At 45.1% G+C, this 19,634-nt stretch overlaps 2 protein-coding genes and 1 long non-coding RNA gene across 3 annotated transcripts in view; 1 reads left to right on the plus strand and 2 right to left on the minus strand.

Annotated features, from left to right (window-relative positions):
* The window catches only part of LOC138745501 (dual oxidase 2-like), a 75,678-nt gene extending 71,057 nt beyond the window's left edge, over positions 1-4,621 (minus strand). Inside the window, exon 1 of the mRNA XM_069902580.1 lies at positions 4,365-4,621. The gene's annotated coding sequence lies outside the window, so the exon portion shown is untranslated. The remainder of the gene's footprint in view (positions 1-4,364) is intronic.
* LOC138745505 (dual oxidase maturation factor 1-like) lies at positions 1,251-16,721 on the plus strand. The gene is made up of 8 exons (XM_069902595.1): positions 1,251-1,397; positions 3,480-3,537; positions 8,105-8,239; positions 9,380-9,593; positions 10,513-10,727; positions 11,538-11,710; positions 13,935-14,007; positions 16,306-16,721. The coding sequence occupies exons 1-7, from the start codon at positions 1,251-1,253 to the stop codon at positions 13,980-13,982; spliced, it is 990 nt and encodes a 329-aa protein (XP_069758696.1). The 3' UTR covers positions 13,983-14,007; positions 16,306-16,721.
* On the minus strand, positions 15,292-19,305 carry LOC138745506 (uncharacterized). Its single transcript, XR_011346311.1, has 3 exons — positions 18,972-19,305; positions 17,599-17,686; positions 15,292-16,380 (listed from the first exon to the last, which is right to left on the minus strand). It is a non-coding gene; the product is annotated as an uncharacterized lncRNA (long non-coding RNA).
* Positions 19,306-19,634: the final 329 nt, after the last annotated feature.

The following is a 19,634-nucleotide window of genomic DNA, read 5'->3' on the forward strand; positions in this document are numbered from 1 at the left end:
ACATCCTCACATGGAGGGTGGTGGGGGGAAACATCCTCACATGGAGGGTGGTGGGGGGAAACATCCTCACATGGAGGGTGGTGGGGGGAAACATCCTCACATGGAGGGTGGTGGGGGGAAACATCCTCACATGGAGGGTGGTGGGGGGAAACATCCTCACATGGAGGGTGGTGGGGGGAAACATCCTCACATGGAGGGTGGTGGGGGGAAACATCCTCACATGGAGGGTGGTGGGGGGAAACATCCTCACATGGCGGGTGGTGGGGGGAAACATCCTCACATGGAGGGTGGTGGGGGGAAACATCCTCGCATGGAGGGTGGTGGGGAGAAACATCCTCGCATGGAGGGTGGTGGGGAGAAACATCCTCGCATGGAGGGTGGTGGGGAGAAACATCCTCGCATGGAGGGTGGTGGGGAGAAACATCCTCGCATGGAGGGTGGTGGGGAGAAACATCCTCGCATGGAGGGTGGTGGGGAGAAACATCCTCGCATGGAGGGTGGTGGGGAGAAACATCCTCGCATGGAGGGTGGGGGGGAAACATCCTCACATGGAGGGTGGGGGTGGGGGTGTGGAACGAGCTGCCAGCTGAAGTGAGCTCAATTGAGGAAGTATTCGGACGGGTGTGGATTGAGTGCAGGTCATTGGGACGAGGCAAAAAGAACGTTTCGGCACAGAGTCGAAGGGGCGAAGGGACCCGTTACTGCGCTGTTATGTTCTCTGGTTCAATATAGATTTAAAATTCGTGGCAAAGCCCTCGTTTTTTAAAAAAAACAAGCAAGGGGTGAAGATGCAGAAATGTAAAATGCAGATGGGCACTGGGAAGGGGGTTGGTTCTTTCGCGGAAACCCCCTCCCCTCTGGGCTTCGATTAAAGAAAATGTTGGATCCCTTTCAAATAACGTTCAGGGGAGATGGTTTTGCTCTGATCATTTTTTTTCTCCCCACCACCCTCCATGCGAGGATGTTTCTCCCCCCCCCCCCCCCCGTTAATGTACCTTTGCAAAAATAAGAAAGCAACCCCCAGGCAGATACTGAGGGGAAAGGAGGGGACGCCCAGTTTGGAGGATGGAGGAATGGGAAACAATCCCACTGCAGGAACAACATCAACGCGAGCAGAGAAAGGTCGATGTTCTGGGACCAGAGCCCTGACGCCCTGTTGACTGGCAAATTGTTGTCGGACGCCCATGAAATCGCATGGAAATAACCGGGTATCTTTTCTCTTCCCCCTCCCCTCCTCAGAAGCGCCCACCATGACTCTTTCGGACGGGATCACTCCCTTCTACATCCACGGGCCGACCGCGTTCGTTTTCGCCGTCACGGTCATCGTGGTCATCCTCGTCTTCTTGGTCGTGGCCACGTCTTTTCTCATCATTCTCCCTGGCATCAGAGGGAGAGGGGTGAGTGGGGCAGCCGCTCGTCTCCCGGCTGTCCGAAGCGCCAGCGGGCATCGCAACGCAGGGCTCTTCCCCCGTGCGCTCTCGTCCAGGGACCACCAGCTCGCCTGGCTCACCCACTCTCTCACTCACCCACTCTCTCACTCACCCACTCTCTCACTCACCCACTCTCTCACTCACCCACTCTCTCACTCACCCACTCTCTCACTCACCCACTCTCTCACTCACCCACTCTCTCACTCACCCACTCTCTCACTCACCCACTCTCTCACTCACCCACTCTCTCACTCACCCACTCTCTCACTCACCCACTCTCTCACTCACCCACTCTCTCACTCACCCACTCTCTCACTCACCCACTCTCTCACTCACCCACTCTCTCACTCACCCACTCTCTCACTCACCCACTCTCTCACTCACCCACTCTCTCACTCACCCACTCTCTCACTCACCCACTCTCTCACTCACCCACTCTCTCACTCACCCACTCTCTCACTCACCCACTCTCTCACTCACCCACTCTCTCACTCACCCACTCTCTCACTCACCCACTCTCTCACTCACCCACTCTCTCACTCACCCACTCTCTCACTCACCCACTCTCTCACTCACCCACTCTCTCACTCACCCACTCTCTCACTCACCCACTCTCTCACTCACCCACTCTCTCACTCACCCACTCTCTCACTCACCCACTCTCTCACTCACCCACTCTCTCACTCACCCACTCTCTCACTCACCCACTCTCTCACTCACCCACTCTCTCACTCACCCACTCTCTCACTCACCCACTCTCTCACTCACCCACTCTCTCACTCACCCACTCTCTCACTCACCCACTCTCTCACTCACCCACTCTCTCACTCACCCACTCTCTCACTCACCCACTCTCTCACTCACCCACTCTCTCACTCACCCACTCTCTCACTCACCCACTCTCTCACTCACCCACTCTCTCACTCACCCACTCTCTCACTCACCCACTCTCTCACTCACCCACTCTCTCACTCACCCACTCTCTCACTCACCCACTCTCTCACTCACCCACTCTCTCACTCACCCACTCTCTCACTCACCCACTCTCTCACTCACCCACTCTCTCACTCACCCACTCTCTCACTCACCCACTCTCTCACTCACCCACTCTCTCACTCACCCACTCTCTCACTCACCCACTCTCTCACTCACCCACTCTCTCACTCACCCACTCTCTCACTCACCCACTCTCTCACTCACCCACTCTCTCACTCACCCACTCTCTCACTCACCCACTCTCTCACTCACCCACTCTCTCACTCACCCACTCTCTCACTCACCCACTCTCTCACTCACCCACTCTCTCACTCACCCACTCTCTCACTCACCCACTCTCTCACTCACCCACTCTCTCACTCACCCACTCTCTCACTCACCCACTCTCTCACTCACCCACTCTCTCACTCACCCACTCTCTCACTCACCCACTCTCTCACTCACCCACTCTCTCACTCACCCACTCTCTCACTCACCCACTCTCTCACTCACCCACTCTCTCACTCACCCACTCTCTCACTCACCCACTCTCTCACTCACCCACTCTCTCACTCACCCACTCTCTCACTCACCCACTCTCTCACTCACCCACTCTCTCACTCACCCACTCTCTCACTCACCCACTCTCTCACTCACCCACTCTCTCACTCACCCACTCTCTCACTCACCCACTCTCTCACTCACCCCTCCCCCTCTCACCCTTCCTCTCTCTCACACACACACAAAATCACCCCAAAAAGCGACATCAATGCAGTTTCCTTTAGTTTTATGCTGCAAATCTTAAAAATTGAAGAGGTCGCTGGTTATCCGATTTTTAATAAAAGTTTACTACCTTAAGTACATGCAAGTTTGGGTCGGAGATGCATGTAGATTCTGGCATCAAGAACAATAAATTATTTTATCCGTCCAAAAGCAGTGAAAACACCATGTGACTATTTAAAAAACATCCAAATTAGTGAAAAGGGTGTTTATTTCGATCAATAGGTGTTCTTGTTTTGACTGAATAAAACTTGGCTCCCTTCCAAAACATTTTTTTCTCTTTTATTTATGCAGAGAATTTATTCGTTCTGTCGAGTTCTTGTAAGTCTCTTCATTGGAGTTATCATTGTCGGTATGTAGAACGTCTCCCTTTTTTAAAAAAACCTTCCTTTTGCAAAGTTTAGCTGGCACAGTGGTTCTCAAACTTCTTTCCACTCACTTACCACTTTTAAGTATTTCCTATGATATCGGTGCTCTGTGATTCGTAAGGGATGGCTTAAGGTGGAAAGAAAAAGTTTGAAAACCACTGTTTTAATCGTCCCTCATGGACTTGTTATGTGCAGGGTTTCCTAACTCCAAAGGAGATGGACCAATGATCATTTTCTCAAGCCAAATATTTCAGTAACAATTGCGCCTGGAGCAGTGGTTCTCAACCTTCCCTTCCCACTCACATCCCACCTTAAGCCATCCCTTACGAATCACAGAGCACCGATGACACAGGGATGACTTAAAGGGGGATGTGAGTGGGAAGAAAAAGGTTGAGAACCTTATGTGCTGCAAATGAAGACCCTCCTAGAAATAATCAGCAATGGGAGGGTCAGGAGAAGTAACATCGGACAACAGAATGTTTCCTAAAGGTTTGCTTCCTTAAAGAAAAAATGCTGATGTCTGTGTCCTCTTGATCTGGCACCTTGAAGATTCCCTCTGTGGTCATGATTGCCAAATTCAAGCTGAACACAAAGATAATTTCATATTTGCTGTATCATGTTAGAAGTGGGAGAAACATTAAATTAATTTAACATTAAATTAAGTACCTCTGATCCAAGCTCTCAGGTTGAGTGCACATGTTACATCACAAATGTGAGGAGCCAAGGGTTGGTCTTGGTCACCAATTTTACTCATGGGCTTTCTTAACAAGTGCAGTCATGCTGCGAATTTGAGCCTTAAGCGTGTACTCACCAGAGTTAGGAAACCCTGCACATAACGAGTCCATGAGGAACGATTAAAACAGTGGTTTTCAAATGGAATGTATCGCAGCTGTTGCAACATTGAGACGTTTCTGCTGCGTTGAATCTTCCTGTAGATAATAAATGCTATTGTTAAGTACACTCATTGTGCTATTGCCTGAAGATCACGTGCATCAACATGCGTTCAATCTATAATCAAGGTAATGCACAGCAGCTGCATATGTGAGCTGCTTTAATAGCTTGTCTGCATTTATCTTGACTCAACTAGGCCTAAGATAATATTTGCATAACACCGGCTCTGAGTGCATGCTCAGGCATGCATGGACTGGACAAAACCATTTGCTTTGTGGGTAATATACTAACAGTCTTAAAATATGACCAGAAATCACAAAAATAGGTGATATCTAAACAAGGCACATGGTAGGAAAATCTTAAGGTGATTTTCATGACCAGCAGCCCAGAATCATACAATACACCCAGAAGTGTCCAGGAAGCAAAATCCTCATGGTCCAGTGTAATTAATTGTTATATTTCCTTTTTTTTTAAACTCCATGATCTCCCTGTGGCAAACTATTTCCATGCTAAAAGTATAAACGCAATGCTGGAGAAACTCAGCAGGCCAGATATAGCAAAGATACATAACCATAACAAGTTTTGGCAGGCGGTGAATAATGGTGATGGAGGGGGACTGGTTAGGTCTCTTGTCAACAAAGAAATGAAGGGCATTGAGACCTTCTGTATGGGGATGGAAGTGTAAAGAGATTGAACACCCATAGTGAAAGTTCAGGAGTTTTAAAAGACAGACAATGTCTGTGTCCTCTTGATCTGGCACCTTGAAGATTCCCTCTGTGGCACCAGCTGTCTGGGCCCTTGTTTCTGAAATTCCTCCTTAAATCTTTCTACTACTTTCACTTCACACTCCCTGGCCAACTATTCAAAACCCATCCCAAGCTGCTGTGTAACTTAAATGGGAGCAGAAAATGGAAATGGCTCCTCAAGCTTGCCCCTCCATTTGAACTGATCTTGCGACTTAAAGCCATAAATACCTTGACTCCTGAAAACATGGCTGCATAATTAACGTGGGCTTGTCTGCAGGAGAAGTGGCAGTGAGTTTATCAGTAGCTCAGGGGCTTTTAAATCTCTTGATTCCTTTATTGTTCAACATTGTGTTGACTGCAGTCTTGAATCTTCTCAACTACAATATAACTGTAGCCCCTAGGAAAGGGAGTCCCAAAGATTTATTGCCTACCCTGATCTCAGCACTTGAATAGAAGTTCTTATCTGGAGTTTGACAGGTTACAACAGGGTATAGAAAGGATGCAGAGTTGGACAGAAACATGTTCAAACTAGATAAGTGTGAGGTGATGCAATTTGGAAGGTCAAACCAGAAAGTTAATGGTCAGTTACTTAACAGTGTGGAGGAGTGGAAAGACCTTGGGGTCCAAATCCATACATCTCTCAAGGTTTCTGCACAGTTTAATTGGATAGTTAAGAAGGCCAAAGGGATGTTGAGGTTCATTATTCAGAGGATTGAGTTCAAGAGTTGAGAAATTATGTCCCAATTCTACAAATCTCTGGTGGGACCACATTTGGAATATTGTGTTCAGCTCTAGTTACCTCATTCTAGGAAGGATGTGGAAGCTACCAGGATGTTGCCTAGTTTGGAAAATATCTTGTAAGGTTTACAAGAGTGATCAAAGAGGGACCTGGGGTGGCAATATTTCTACTGAGAGGCTGGAACGAACCACCAGAGGATCAATTCTGACATTTAGGTGACCCTTGGAAGGGAGTTAGAGGGAGGGGTAGAGACTAACTTGGACAGCAAGGCTGGGTTGGGATAAATGACCTGTTGTGTACCCTCTGGGTGTGTAAATGCTGCTGCTTCTGCCCCAGAGGACATGGCAATAAGGTCACAACAGAGGTGGCCACACCGAGTCATGGACCCAACGTCCCCAAGGTTTAGAGCAAATAAGAATGAGAGTTGGCTTAATAGAGAACTACAAGTCCAGAGGAGTGGGAAACCTCAGATTAGGCTGTAGAAAAAAAAACCTTTCTACTCACTACTGCATGTACTCCAGTCAATAATGCCATCTACCCTTTACTGCTGAGTTGAAGTGAATCAATGCCACCTTGTGCCACAAGATAACCTGATCTCTATTGCCCAATCAGGTTCCTGCTGATCTGAGCTTTTAAAATCCAACTGCCTGTCATCTGACTCCAATTGCCAAGTTTAGTCTTCAGATAAATCCCTGTTGAAGTCTACTACAAGGCAAAACATTGAGCAGAAAATATATTTTCCTTTTGAACAATTGTAACTAATCTGTTTAAAAAAAAAAATTTGCATTTGCTAAATATAGAGCTAAAGCTTTTAACCATATAACCATATACAGCACAGAACAGGCCAGTTTGGCCCTACTAGTCCATGCCGGAACAAATCCCCATCCTAGTCCCACTGACCAGCACCTGGTCCATACCCCTCCAATCCTCTCCCCTCCATGTAATTATCTAGTCTTTCCTTAAATGTAAATAACGTCCTTGCTTCAACCACCTCTGCCGGAAGCTTATTCCACATCCCAACCACCCTTTGCGTGAAGAATTTTCCCCTCATGTTCCCCTTATAATTTTCCCCCTGCAATCTCAAACCATGGCCTCTAGCTTGAATATCCCCCACTCTTAATTGAAAAAGCCTATCCACGTTGACTCTCTCTGTCCCTTTTAAAATCTTGAACACCTCCATCAAATCCCCCCTCAATCTTCTACGCTCCAGAGAAAAAAGCCCCAGGCTGCTCAACCTTTCTCTGTAACTCAGACCCTGACATCCTGTCAACATTCTCGTGAACCTTCTCTACACTCTCTCTATTTTGTTTATATCCTTCCTATAATTCGGTGACCAAAACTGCACACAGTACTCCAAACTTGGCCTCACCAATGCCTTGTACAATTTCATCATAACCTCCCTACTCTTGAATTCAATACTCCGATAGATGAAGGCCAACATTCCAAATGCTGCCTTCACCACACCTTCTACCTGAGTATCAACTTTGAGGGTACTATTTACCATAACTCCTAAATCCCTTTGTTGCTCTGCACTCCTCAGTTGTCTACCATTCAATGTATATGACCTATTTAGATTTTGCCTTTCCAAAATGCAACACTTCACACTTATCCGTATTAAATTCCATCAGCCATTTCTCAGCCCACTCCTCGAGCTTTCCTATATCTCTTTTTAAGCTACGGTAATCTTCCTCGCTGTCCACAATACCACCAATCTTTTGTCTTGTTTATCGGCCCTATGCACTGATCCAGTGTGTTTAAGAATTGCCACAAGGTCCATTACACATGCAATGGAAATAGAGTGGAATTTGCTTTATGAAGTGTGTTTAAAGTTGCATCACTTGACCAGATACGGTTTCTGCACCACAGAACTGGAGCCTTATTAATGGAGGATTGTAAATACACTTCTGGGGCATAGCCTGGGGTAGAGAACAAAGTGAATGCCAACTCTTGGACTCTTAGTCATAGAGTTTTCTGGCACAGAAACAGGTCATTCAGCCCTGCTTGTCCATGCTGACCACGTTGTTTACCCAAACTGCTCCCCTTTGTATGTATTTGGCCCACGTCCCACTAAGCCTCTCCCATCCGTGTACCTGCCTAAATGTCTTTTAAACTTTACAAATGAGTCTGCATTTGCGACTTGCTCCGGCAGCTCATTCCATGTTACTCATTCTGCAGTGGTCAGCTTTACCAGTGACTGGGAAGAAGGATATGTCACGGTGAACACAAGCTACAAGGCCTTCACCAAGGAGACAATAACAGCCAGGGTGGGTCTCCATATTGGACTGTCAGGAATCAATGTAACTCTAAAAGGTAGGTCACCCCCCGAATATAAATCAACAGATTTTGTGCCATTTCTTAAAATATCTACTGAAGGTTAATGGCCTGGAGCACTATGGAGAAGAGGTGGAAAATCTCGTTATGGTGCAAGTGGTAACAATCTGAGTCTTAATGTGGACAAGGTAAAGGAAATTTAAATTATACATACAGCACGGTAACAGGCCAATTCGGCCTTGTGGGTCCGTGCTGCCCAATTTACACCCCATTAATTTACAAACGGTACATTTTTGAAGGGTGGGAGGAAACTGGAGCCCCCCGGAGAAAACCCACGTCGACAAGGGGAGAATGTACACACAAATGATTGTGGACTTCAGGTGGACCAGGAACAACCACATTCCACTACCCATCAATAACTCTTTAAGAGAGAGAGAGTGCAGAGCACTAAGTTCCCTGGCGTCCACTTAACTGGTGACCTGTGGTGGAGACACTGCATTTCTGCCCTTGTTAGGAGGGCGCTACAGCGACTGCACTTCCTGAGATGACTGAATCTAGTAATGCTAGCAACCACCATCATGTCAACCTTCAACAGGAGCTTCATCGAGAGCATCCTGTCTGGCTGCATGACGGGTCAGTTGGACTAGGCAAAAAAAAAGGTTCGGCACAGACTAGAAGGGCCGAAGAGGCCTGTTTCTGTGCTGTAATGCTCTATGGATCGTGTGAATCGGCAACAATTCACTCATTATGTCAAGGGACCAGCATGCAAGAAGAGGTTTTGTGCAATTCAGAAAGGAGCTTGAATAGGTCTGTAGAGCTGAGCTGGTGTCAGTGGGAATGAAAATGATACTGGAATGATGAATATTATTGCAGCTCACTGAATGAGATAATGTGGCACACTTCATCGACACTCCTCTCCGCCACTGATTCTGCCTGAACTCTAATGCACCCGCCGAATTCCTCCCGCAGTTTGCGTTTCCCTCCAGGGAGCGGCGGCTGCAGCCTCTCGTGCGGCCCAAAGCTGGTTGAACAGAGAAAGCTAACAAATTCTCCAAAATTCATATGGAAAGGGGATTAGAGTTTCAAATTCTATCTTGGTGTTTTCTAGGCAGATTTCTTGGTGTATTATTGTTGCTTTTCCCTCACCGTTGTGCGTGACCTGATTTAATGCGCACTCAGGTCTTCCCGTGAGTCAGCTGAACGAAACCATCAACTATAATGAAAATTTCCGCTGGAAGATGGAGTTAAGTTATGACGAGGACTGCTACAAAGGATTTGAACGGGGGCTTCCAAATCCAATCCTGTACATTTCTGAAAAGTTTACATCGAGATCCCCCTGTCTTGTTAATGGACAGTACAGGTTTTCCGGACATTATACAACAGCAATGATGTGGTAAGCAAGATATGTTGTTACATTTCAAGCAGGTGGGGCTCTTCTTAAAGAACAGGAGGGTTTGTTTGCACAATGTGGTTCTCCAAAGCACTTAGAATCAATGTTGGCGCTTTTCTTTATGATAACAGATGGATTAGGGCAGAGAACCAAAATGCTCAATGAGTTCAAATCCCATCCAAAATAACATGCACGGGCAAAGAGTAGAAAATCTCCACTTGGGAATATTGTTAAAACCTACCAAACCATATTGTTTCCGTCAGTGACTGAAAACAAATATTTCTATCAATGCTGACATTATTGTTCATCTCTGATTTGGTCCAAACTCCATTTGTAGCGCATCGAAGCCAAATCAGGTCCATTTGGCAAATTTCCCTCTGTGAAAGGGCCAAGTTGTTATTACTGACCTGCCACTGCTCAGCCCCATAGTACGAGTGTCCTCCTTATCCTTGGCTGCTGTCTGTGTGGAGTTTGCATCCCCCCCCCCCCCCCACCTTCACCAATGACCAGATTTCCTCCTGGTACTCTGGTGTCCTCTCACACCCCAAAGGCGTGCAAGTTGGTGGGTAATTGGCAACTGCTCGTGGCCATCGGTACGTGAAGGAAAACCATTTGTTTTCAAAAGGATTGCCTCTTGAAAGAAATTGGGGATTATGATGAAGAACACTTCAATCTGAACACAAAGATCATTTCAGATTTGCTGAAAGTAGTTGCCTCTCCTCTGGCCCTTTTGTAGTTTCTCCTCCAACCGTTGTTTGAGGGGCGACCCCACCAGTCTCAGCTCCTCAATGTCTGGTAGCAGTGAGTTGGCTCTTAATTTCTTCTAAATAATTTCTAACAGCAAGATTTTTGCCACAGTGGGACAGAATTTTGAAAACCTTGTCTGGAAATCTCAATTTGGGCCTTGTTCTTCCCGCATTAGGGTGGCGTTTTGTGCCTGGATCATCTCCAATGTTCTCTTCTCCATGTCGACAATTGTGTATGGAGGGTACATGTCCTTGGTTACATCCACGTTCATGCTCTTTGGGGTAATCTCTTTTGGCACTACTCGCAATGTCCCTCCGTGCCTCATTCAGTTTGGTTCAGTGACCTTGAAGACTCATCTGAGTGTTTCTTTCTGGCTGACCCTGGCAACAGGTGAGCACCGAGCTTCTGTCAGTAAAGGGTTGAACTTAAGAGAGGCATCTGTGCCCGAATAAATTTGTCTGAATCATCTGTGCCTGGATCCACCCAGTGTGTACCAGAGACATCACCCAAACAGCGTTCCTTAATTCCTAAAGTGAAAGGATGCCCCAACCAGCTGAACCACAACGAGGTGGAGACTAGAGTCCTTGTGCATGCATTCACTTCCCTGTCCCCAAGGAGGGAGAAGGAAGGGGAGAAAGCAGCTGGGGTCAGATGGATTACCTGGGTAGGTCCACAATGGTGCTCCCAGCTATTGTTTAAATGATTGCGAACTTGATGGTCCAGGAAGTTTACATGTCTTTAGTTTTAATCCTTCATTCAGTTGGGGAAGGGGTATGTTCTATTAGTGTTTTACATTCTAAGTCAGAATCAACCAAATGACCAATTCCTTCTTCAAGACCAGAAATGTCAACTATCCTATTTACACGTGTAATAGTTGAGTTATGTGGTCTACTTCTTGGGTCAAATTTAGTGGGTCGACTATTGCACGCACACTACTTTTGCATCGCTTGAGGTGTTGGGAACTCAGATGGCGGGCGGGTAGCCGGGATTAGGTGGTAAGTCCGCGTTTGGAACTTGGATGGGTGGGTAGGCAAGGGTTTGTGGTCGGGGCTTCGAGAGTTTAGATGGGTGGGAGGCTAAGGTCAAAAATTGGGCCTTTTCTCCCACTGATGCCGGTAGATAGTGTTTTGTTTTGGCTCCAGTTTTCAGTACCTACAGTCTTGTATGTCTCCAATCTATTCCTTCTTCTCTTTAATCTAGCATTGCTGTGTTTTGTGCTTGGAGTACTTGTAATAGTTATGGATACCTTCATCCCAGAGAAACTGAGGGCATTCTTTATCCTGAATGGCGAGGAAGATCACAAGGATGAAATGAAACATGGGATAATTAACCATTACTTCACTAATGATTGTGGAGACACCATCATTTTAAAGGTGAGTTGATCGCAGGAATATTATTCTCTCAAACGCCACCTTTGTTCCCAGAGTGACACCCACCCCATCCTTGTCGTCCTTCAAGCATGGTCGTGATGTCACATGGCTGGTTGAAAGGAATAGGCCACCAGGATGCTTTGTGTGAGTACAAGACTGAACAAAGCACTGACTCAATCGAACACATGTTGGTCACTGCACAGAGAATTGCCAGTGGCTGCAGTGCGTACGATCTGTAGCACCAAGAACTTTCCATCTGAAAGAGAAGGCAACTGCACTACCAGTGAATCGCCTTCTCCTCAGCACCATTAGTTCTGAAGCCCGCTATTCCTTCAGATCAGATTTATTGTCAGAGTAAGTACATGGCATCACATACAACCCTGAGATTTGTTTTCTTGTAGGTGAGACAGAATGACCTCTTATTGGCAGTGCAAAATAAAAACTGACTCAATGCACGCGTGTCAATAAATAAAGAAATGCAAACAAATTGCAATACAGAGAGAAAAAAAATCAATAAAGTACAAAAGTACGAGTCCTGAAATGAGTCCCTGATTGAGTTTGTGGTTGAGGGGTCTGATGGTGGAGCTGTTCCTGAACCTGGTGGTGTATTTAAAATTTAATTTAAATTTTTTATATAATTTAGACATGCAGCACAGTTACAGGCCCTTTCAGTCCACGCGCCCTTGCAGCCCTAATTGACCTGCAACCCCCAGTACATTTTTGAATGGTTGGAGGAAACCTGAGCACCCCGGGGAAAGCCCACGCAGACATGGGGAGAATGTACAAACCCCTTACAGACAGTGCAGGAATCGAACCTGAGTCCTGATCGCTGGTGCGGTAATACCGTTGCGCTAACTGTGCACCTATACCTGCTTCTTGTGGTATCTATACCTCTTACCCAATTGTAACAGCATGTGCAGGGTGGTGTGAATCTTTGCTGGTTTGCTGCTGCTCTCTGATGGCAGCATTCCCTGATGGTGGGGAAAGTTTTACCCATGATGTCCTGGGCTCTGTCCACTAACTTAAGCAGGGCTTTAATTTTAGGGTCATTGGCGTTCCTATACCAGGCTGTGATGCAGCCAGTCAGAACTCTTTCCACCACACATCTGTACAAGCACATAAGGAGATCTTTTATCAGAAGGACTGCAGTGGTTCAAGAATGTGGCTTCACCACCACTTCCTCAAGGACAACTAGTCACATGCAGTAAAAACTGGCCATACAGTGGTGCCCAGCCAAAGGTCCTCTGAATTCCTGTGTAAAGTGTTCTTTTGATGCCTCAAAGAAAAGCCATCACATCCTTGTCTTTATGTCCTACTTCAGCCCAGTGTGTCTCATGCCTCTGGGCTGTGTCTCACTCCTTTTCCTCATTCAGAACTACAAACAGTCTGGAAAGTGCCACATGATTATTTCCGATTGCTGAGATTTTACTTTCAGGATTTGTTTCTGTGCCGGGATTGTAAATGCAACTCACTTTGTATAATTTTCGCCATCATGCCAGCTGAAAGACATTACATGTGATTCCCATAAGGAAACAGGAGCAGAAAGAGGTCACTTAGCGCTTTTAACATACCCCACTATTGATGGTGAACAAGGCTGATCTTCCTCAGCCCCCATCTCCTCTTCTGAATAGCACTCCAATTCCTTGATTAAAAAAAAATAAATTACACCCAATGACCCAGCCTCCACTAGAGTCCAGGGCAGAGATCTCTAGAGGTTCTGCAAAGTTACTGAGTCCCTCTGCTTTAACCCTTTGGACTCTGTGTCCCAGTTTTAGGGACCATCAACAAATTCATATACTCTGTGTCCCTGTTTTCCAGGGCTGGCTTTACACCCAAATGGTTCACACTGGTGTTTGTACTGTAGTTTACCCATGGACCCAGTCCGGAGTATATATTATGAAAGATTAAAAATGGCTGGAGTCCAAAGGGTCTCTGGATGTATTTAAGGTAGAGATTGATAGGTATCGGGATAATCAGGGTATCAAAGTTTATGGGGGGAAAGAGAAGGGAAGGGAAGGAAGTGAGGCTGAGTGGGAGAATGGCTCAGGTCATGGCAGAGCTGACTCAAAGGGCCGAATGGCCTACTTCTGCTCCTATATCTTATGGTCTTATAGACTTGTGGTAGACGCTTTGTTTCTAAACTCAAAACCAAATGCATCTAATTCTCCAGACTAACATTAGGAGACTTTGAGACTGCCTTGTTTATTTCCAAATCTTTTCATTCCAGGAGACAAAAGATAGTTTCAAGGGTAAGGACTTTGTCGTTTACACCTAACGCTGGCATTCCACTGAACTGAGAGGTAAGTTGTACCCCTGTTCTGATTAGAATTCGCGCAGCATGGTTAGTGAAACAGTCAGCGCAACGGTATTACAGCGCTGGTGACCTGGGATCGAATCTGGTGGCGTCTGTAAGGAGTTTGTTCATTCTCCCTGTGTCTGCATTGGTTTCCTCCGGGTGCTGTGGTTTCGTCCCACCCTTCAAAAAAATGTAGGTTAATTGGTGTATCTGGGGGGCACGGGCTTGTGAGTCAGGCTCTGCCTGTCACTATGCTGTATGTCTAAATTTACAATTTTTAGAATTGAATTATTCATTTCCATGTGCACTGAAGAGCTTTATTTTGTGTGCTATCCAGGCAAGTCAATTCATGCTAATGCGCAGTAATTACAAATAAGTAAATAGACAAATAAACAAAACAGTGTAGTCACAGTTCAGGGAAGAAGAAATGTAGTTCTAAAAACCTGTTCAGTGCACAAATTTAATCCTCGCATGTCAACTTTTTGATTGTAGTATTGCTTAATCAACACACAGCTAAGAGTTGCTGTATCAGGATGAGAGCATGCAAATTTACATCTAAGTAAATCCGATCTTTTTGAAAATCAAAGACCCGCAGGTGCTGAAATCTGATATAAAATCAGCGGATGCTGTAAACGCTCAGCAGGTGAGGTCGTGGAGAGAGGAAAACAGTCGATGCTTCATTAGGGTTCTGACAAAGCATCTTGGACCTGAATATTCAGCTCTGTTTTTCCCTCTCCACAGATGGCTGCCTGACCTGATGAGTTTTTTTTAGTAACCCTCTGTTTGGAACCTATCTTGTATTCAAGCAGATTCAGAAAGAATTTTTAATTTTATAATAGATTTCACTACCTTAGGATGTCTAAAAGTGCTATGCATTTGTTGAAGCATTTATGGGTATGTGGTCATGTGGGAGATTTCTACACAACAACGGCCAGTGTGATAAACCTTGACAAAGAAGCTTTTGCTTCCTGAACACTTTTGGGTGTATTTTATGGATTTAGAGGCATAGATCATGAAAATCACTTTAACATTTTACTATCACATACAATTTTTTTTTAGATATAACCTATTTTTGTAAGTTTTTCCTGGCATATTTTGTCTACTAGAATATTCTCCACAAAGCAAGTGTTTTGGTCATCCCTGGGGATGCGCTAAGTGCGGTGCTTGTCTTAGGTCTGGGCACCATGCTTTGTCAGGAGAGATGGAGACAGGCTCTAAAAGCAGCTCACATCTACAGAGGCTGTGCATTACATTGGTATATATAGATTGAACACATGTTGTTGCACGTGTTCTTCAGACAATAATGCAGTGACTGTAGTTAACAATAGCATTTATTGTCTTCTGGAAAATTCAATATTGTAGAAATGTCTCATCAATGTCGCAACAAACATTCTGTTAAATTCACGGTGTTTATAAGCTTAAGACTAAGTTCGATCAAAGTTAATTTAATGTTTCTCCAACCTCCTACATGATACAGCAAATCTTTGTGTTCAGCTTGAAGCTGTTTACCATAATTGCCAAATTGTTTTCACAAAGTAAAAATGTGTTGTCTCTTGTAATCTGTGCTGTTTGTTGAGGCAACCGAACACAAGAGGGAACTCCCCAGCTCTCCTCTGTAAAAGGTCAAAGGATGTTTTAGCTTCCATCTGAATGTAAGGTCTTTTCTGTTGTACGACAGTCCAGGAGTGCTGCTGCTTTGCAAGCAGTTTGGACTGAGAATTGGGTCTTGAACTCCTGACACAAACGTGAGCTGCAGCTGATGAGTGAAACAAGAGAAGCGGGAGGGATTCAGAGGGTCAGGAAGGATCCATGGAGAGGGATAGTCAGTTAGCGCTTTGGGCTGGGACCCGTTGTCAAGACACAACCCAAAATGTTGACTATTTCTCTCCGTGGACGCTACCCAGACTACAGAGCTCCTCCGCTCCTCTTTGTTCCCTCAAGATTCCAAATCTGTGTGCTTTTCCTCACCTGAGGTGGGTTGAGAAGGAGAAAAGAAAGTAGGTGAGAGAGAAAGAGAGATGGGAGAAGGTGGAGGGAGAGAGTGAGATTCCATACACATACTGGAAGGTTTAATGTAACTCTGTTGCTTTGTGTAATTGTATGGAAATCTCCCACAAGCTTGCGAAGTCTACAGACATTTCTACATCCTTTTGGTCTTTCACAAGACTATGAAATGTTAAGAGAAATTCCTACCTCTTCGTTTTCTGTGCAGGAAGGAGAAATCTGAAACAAGCACTGATAGCAGATGAAGCAGGTGTGTTTCCCCTACCTGTGATGAATGATTTTCTCTGTTCATTCCTAGGTTTGGCATGCAGTTCCAAGCTCACTCACCAATGTGACAATCTCATTTGTAGAACTCCAGAATTTAATGATGTACCTGATTTAAGAAGAAAAAAAAGGTTTTATTTGTGAACTTAGCCAGGACTGTACCATTGAAAGAGAGCCCAAGATGGAAATCCTTGGGGAAGGTTTGCAAGCAATGATTGGAAACAAATATGAGCGACTTTTCTCCTACTAGAATGGCTGAAGTTGCAAAATTTGGGGATTAACAGGGGAATCTTGATCTTGCCACAAGGAACAATTTATTTACCTTGCATTATTCACTGAAATCCACCTGTACATTGCCAATATGTTCATCATGTAATTCCTGCATGTGAAATATGCCAAGGGCCTTGCTGAGCAGTAGATACAGGGAGGAAGTGCCCTTCAGGGGTTCTGATAGCCCAGTGGTTAGAGCACTGGACTTGTAAACCAGGGGTTGTGAGTTTGTTCCTCGCTGGGCCCTCATTTTCTGTGAGGGGCTCTGGACAAAGTGGTGACTCTCTGTCTTCCCCACAGTAGACAAAGTTAAAGAATTTCGAGTATGTTACATTCTAAAAATGTAGTATTACTTGACAATAATGGAACCTTTACCTCTGTAAATGATAGGATTACTAATGAACACGGGGGAGGGGGTGTTTAGCAGCAGGAGTAAGTAGATCAAAAGGTTTATACACTTGTACAAAATTCCTCCGCCTGTCCATTGGTTTACTGGCTGACTGATTTCCCAACAATAACTTTTGGTTTATAATTCTGCTCTGCAATATTGGAGGAGTGTTTGAACTGGGATGAGAACTTGCACCCTCAGTGGAGAGATGGTATAGAACAGCCATCCTCAATCTTCATTTTTTTCTGACTATGGCCCCCTTAGAGCTCTGCTCAAATTTATGGGCCCCCCTTCCCTGTGAAGCAGTCAAGTTTAGTTCCTTACTACTTCCAACTACATAAAAACAAAAAAAAATTTCAAGATTTCAGTCCGACTACATAAAAACCTTGGATGTGCTGTGGCGCCTGTTGAGAATGGCTAATTTAGAATGGAAAGAATTAGATTTTTTTTGTCCCCCTGCTCATTGGATGGAAACACAGGGGCTGTTGGCCTATTTCTCACTAGGGAAGCACAATTGAATAAATCGTCCTAACATCCATTTGGGGCATTGAAGTATTTTCCGTCTGAAACTTGCTTTGTGATACAAAGATTGTTTATTCATGACTGTTCTATTATTGTAAAGCAATAATTATGGAGGTAAAGAAAGGAGTGTGATGGCTTTGTACATACTGTATGCTTTATGGAAGTTTCCTTTGCAAGCGTAGGGTCCTGAATACGTGCCTGTTTGCTGTAGAGCTCTGCCAATATCCTTGAGCAACTGTAAACATATCAAGTGATGCATGTTTACCACTTATACGGTTTGCAAGTGTTCATTTCATATTTATTAAATAGGTTACCAGAGAATATAAATGATTGGTGTGTTTGCTGTATCATATTTTAATGAAGTTGCAAAAGAAAGGAAGCAACATCATATTCAGGGAATATTTAGGTCCTAATAACTTCTTGAATTTAAATGGATCGTTATTTTATCGGAGTAAAATACTAAAGTCTGCGGACACCGTGATTAAAGTTAAAAGACAACGCTCAGCAGGTCAAACAGTGAACTTTCAAAGACTAAGATACACAACCAACGTTTTGGGCTTGAGCCCTTCATCAAGCTTTGAGCAAGATGTAGGCAGGCGCCCGAACAAAATGGTTGGGGGGGGGTGGGGAAGGGGGATGAGCACAGGCCTAGTAGGCAGGAGGTAATAGGTGGATGAAGGAGGGAGGCATACCAGCAAACAGGGGGGAGGGGGGGGATGGCTCTGTGAATGGAGAGGTAAAGGGGGTGGAGAGCTGGAGGAATGAAGACAGAGGGATGGAGAAGAGGAGGAGAACGGGGAGTGGGCTGGCAGAAACCGAAGTCTATGTTAATGCCATCCGGTTGGAGAGAGCCCAGGTGGAAAATTAGGTGTTCCTCCTCCAATTTACAGGTGACCGTGGGCAGGCATGGAAATGTAGCACGGAATTGAAATGATTGGCCACTGGGAGATCCCTGTCACTCATGCGGAGAGAGTGAAGGGATCTCCCAGTCTGTGTCCAATCTCTCCGATGCAGAGAAGGTCACAACAGGAGCACCGGATGCAGTGGAGGACTCCTGCGGAGACACGAGTGCAGTTGATGCTTCTCTTGGATTGACTGTTTGAGGGTCCCAAATGGTAGTGAAGGCGGAGGTCTGGACGCATGTGCAGCACTTCCGGGGAAGGGTCGGGAGCTCAGATGGGCGGGCTGTTGGGGCCAAAAATAAGGGGGGGGGGGGTCAAATCTTTACACAGGATCGCCTATTACATGAGTACATATGGTATTAAATTTATTTCCCTTTATTTTTTTTTTTGACGGTTGCTCGAGGCTGCCAGTTGCTATAATTCTGGGGTTTTAATGGATTTGTCTTTTAATCATACTGTCTCCACTTTGTAATTAATTTGGAAGCAAGAGGGTTGAGAGATCCAGAGGAAGGATATAGAACAGCACAAGGGAAATAGGACATTGAGCACGATGTCAAACCGAAGGAAATCTCTGCTGCCAACATGTGATCCATATTCCCCCAATCCCAGCATACTCACAAATTTTATCTGAAAGCTTCTTGAATGTTACTGGTGTCCCACAAAGTTTCCAGCTTTCCAGGCAGTCGTGGCACTGAACAAACACTTCACTAAACCTGTTGCTGATTGATAATGTTGAAATCCCCTGCATGGAAAAGGATTTTCGGAATATCTGAGGAAGTTGTAAAAGTAAAAGGTGTTCCTCTCTTCGTCGTTTAGCATTCGAGAACAATAAGATGCATGCTCGACCTCAACAAGAAATGATAGAAGTACTTAAGTACCTTTGAAAGTGGGGCTCATTTATGGACGATTACCAAAATCTAGAGTCGGGTCGTCAAAGTGCTTTGGTGCCGGGCTGTCGAGGTCCAGGTCGATGTCACTTGATTTCCACCTATCATTTCTTAGCCTTGTTTAGTGGGAGGGGTTTTGAGCTATGGGGTGGGGGGGGGGGTCTTTTTTTTTCCTTTAGTTAGGCTTTTTTCCTTCTTTCAAACTGGATAATATAACAGATAATGGCCTTGCTCAACCGTGAATAATACAACTTGATAAAAATTCTTACAGAACGAAAAGAAAAGACAATTGTCAACCTTTTCCCATAAAGAAATTTTTTTAAATTTATTCGAGAAGAAATTTTAACTACCACTTGAGAGAATGACTTGTATCTGAAGAGACAAATATATATTT

This window comes from Narcine bancroftii, chromosome 11, assembly GCF_036971445.1.
Source record: "Narcine bancroftii isolate sNarBan1 chromosome 11, sNarBan1.hap1, whole genome shotgun sequence".
Classification (NCBI taxonomy): Eukaryota; Metazoa; Chordata; class Chondrichthyes; order Torpediniformes; family Narcinidae; genus Narcine; species Narcine bancroftii.